Source organism: Plectropomus leopardus, unplaced genomic scaffold, assembly GCF_008729295.1.
Source record: "Plectropomus leopardus isolate mb unplaced genomic scaffold, YSFRI_Pleo_2.0 unplaced_scaffold12828, whole genome shotgun sequence".
In the NCBI taxonomy this organism is placed as follows: domain Eukaryota; kingdom Metazoa; phylum Chordata; class Actinopteri; order Perciformes; family Serranidae; genus Plectropomus; species Plectropomus leopardus.
In genome coordinates this window covers 1-1,185 of record NW_024613646.1, presented here as the reverse complement: position 1 = coordinate 1,185, position 1,185 = coordinate 1, and the positions used below count along the sequence as shown (strand labels likewise).

The window sequence follows — 1,185 nt, the reverse complement described above, 5'->3', positions numbered from 1 at the left end:
TTTTTTTTTTTTCAGAAAGACCCACAAAATCAGTTGAACATTCAAATTTATAGAGCTATATTTATTTATTTTTTGGCTGGTTAAGAACTCCGTGTCTCAAAAATAACCTTTTTTAATATTTTGGGGGGAAAAAATCAGTTGTCACACCTGTATTTTAGATAATATTTGAATGTCTTCACTTGTTGATCACAGTATACTGTATTTTTCTGTATTTTTACTGAGTCCCACCTGTATTTTACGTTGGTTGTAGCGTTTGCTGGTCTCCTCCTCGAGCTTCATGCTGTACAGTTTCGCTCTCAGAGCCTTCATGGCTTTCTCCTTGTTCTTTATCTGGGAACGCTCCTGCTGGCACTCTGCAACCACACCTATCAAACATAAAACAAGTACTAAAGGCCTATTCTTATGTTGGCATCCCAAAAGATGTAGTTGAAAAGTTATGCTCGTTTCATAACAACACTCAGAGAAATACAGACCCGTGTAGACAGCACCAAAGCCCTACCTTGATTGTTACACATATCACAGAAAATTCATAAGACAACACCTCAAGGAGATCAGTTCAGACATGGCCTCTGATTTTCTGAGGTTTTTATTTTAATATTAAAACTTTGCATTTAAAAAATGTAATATAGGAGAAGAAAGTTGCATTTCCCATGTTGGAGAAATTTTCAAATGGAAATCCCAATTACAAATGGCTTAGGCTGTTTGCTGTATTAAATGGCACTTTTTTTAAACAATCTATCAAGTACATTTATGATAAGCGCTGTGGTCCCCAGTGTTGGGAAAAAATAGAGACCAATCTATCATTTTTTGTCAAGCTTTATGATCTAAAAATAAAGAAGAAATAAGTTTAAAATATTTTATTTCACTGGGGACAGAGTCTGCCTGATGCCCCCATCTGTTTTACAGTGTCTCACTGTAAAATAAAATAAGCTGTAAAGTATGTTCTATCTATTACAACACAGGGTGGTTACAGTTGTTACCTGTCGGCAGATGGACAATCCTGACTGCACTGTCTGTGGTGTTCACATGTTGGCCTCCAGCTCCGCTCGCTCTCTTAGTTTCTATCCTCAGGTCCTTTGAGTTTAGCGTGAAAGAGATCTGACAGAAACACACAAACACCGCAATTTACTTACATCTTAATTAATAGCAGATGAGAAGAAAAGACAAACCTAATCCTAAATGTTC

The 1,185-nt window shown here is 36.5% G+C and overlaps 1 protein-coding gene across 1 annotated transcript; it reads right to left on the bottom strand.

Moving 5' to 3' along the window:
• Positions 1 to 228: 228 nt before the first annotated feature.
• On the bottom strand, positions 229 to 1,098 carry LOC121963846 (peptide chain release factor 1-like, mitochondrial; the record flags this gene model as incomplete). Its single annotated transcript, XM_042514087.1, has 2 exons — positions 229 to 365; positions 981 to 1,098. Coding segments are annotated over 2 exons (255 nt in total), but the record flags the coding sequence as incomplete, so codon positions are not given.
• Between the last annotated feature and the right edge of the window lie 87 nt (positions 1,099 to 1,185).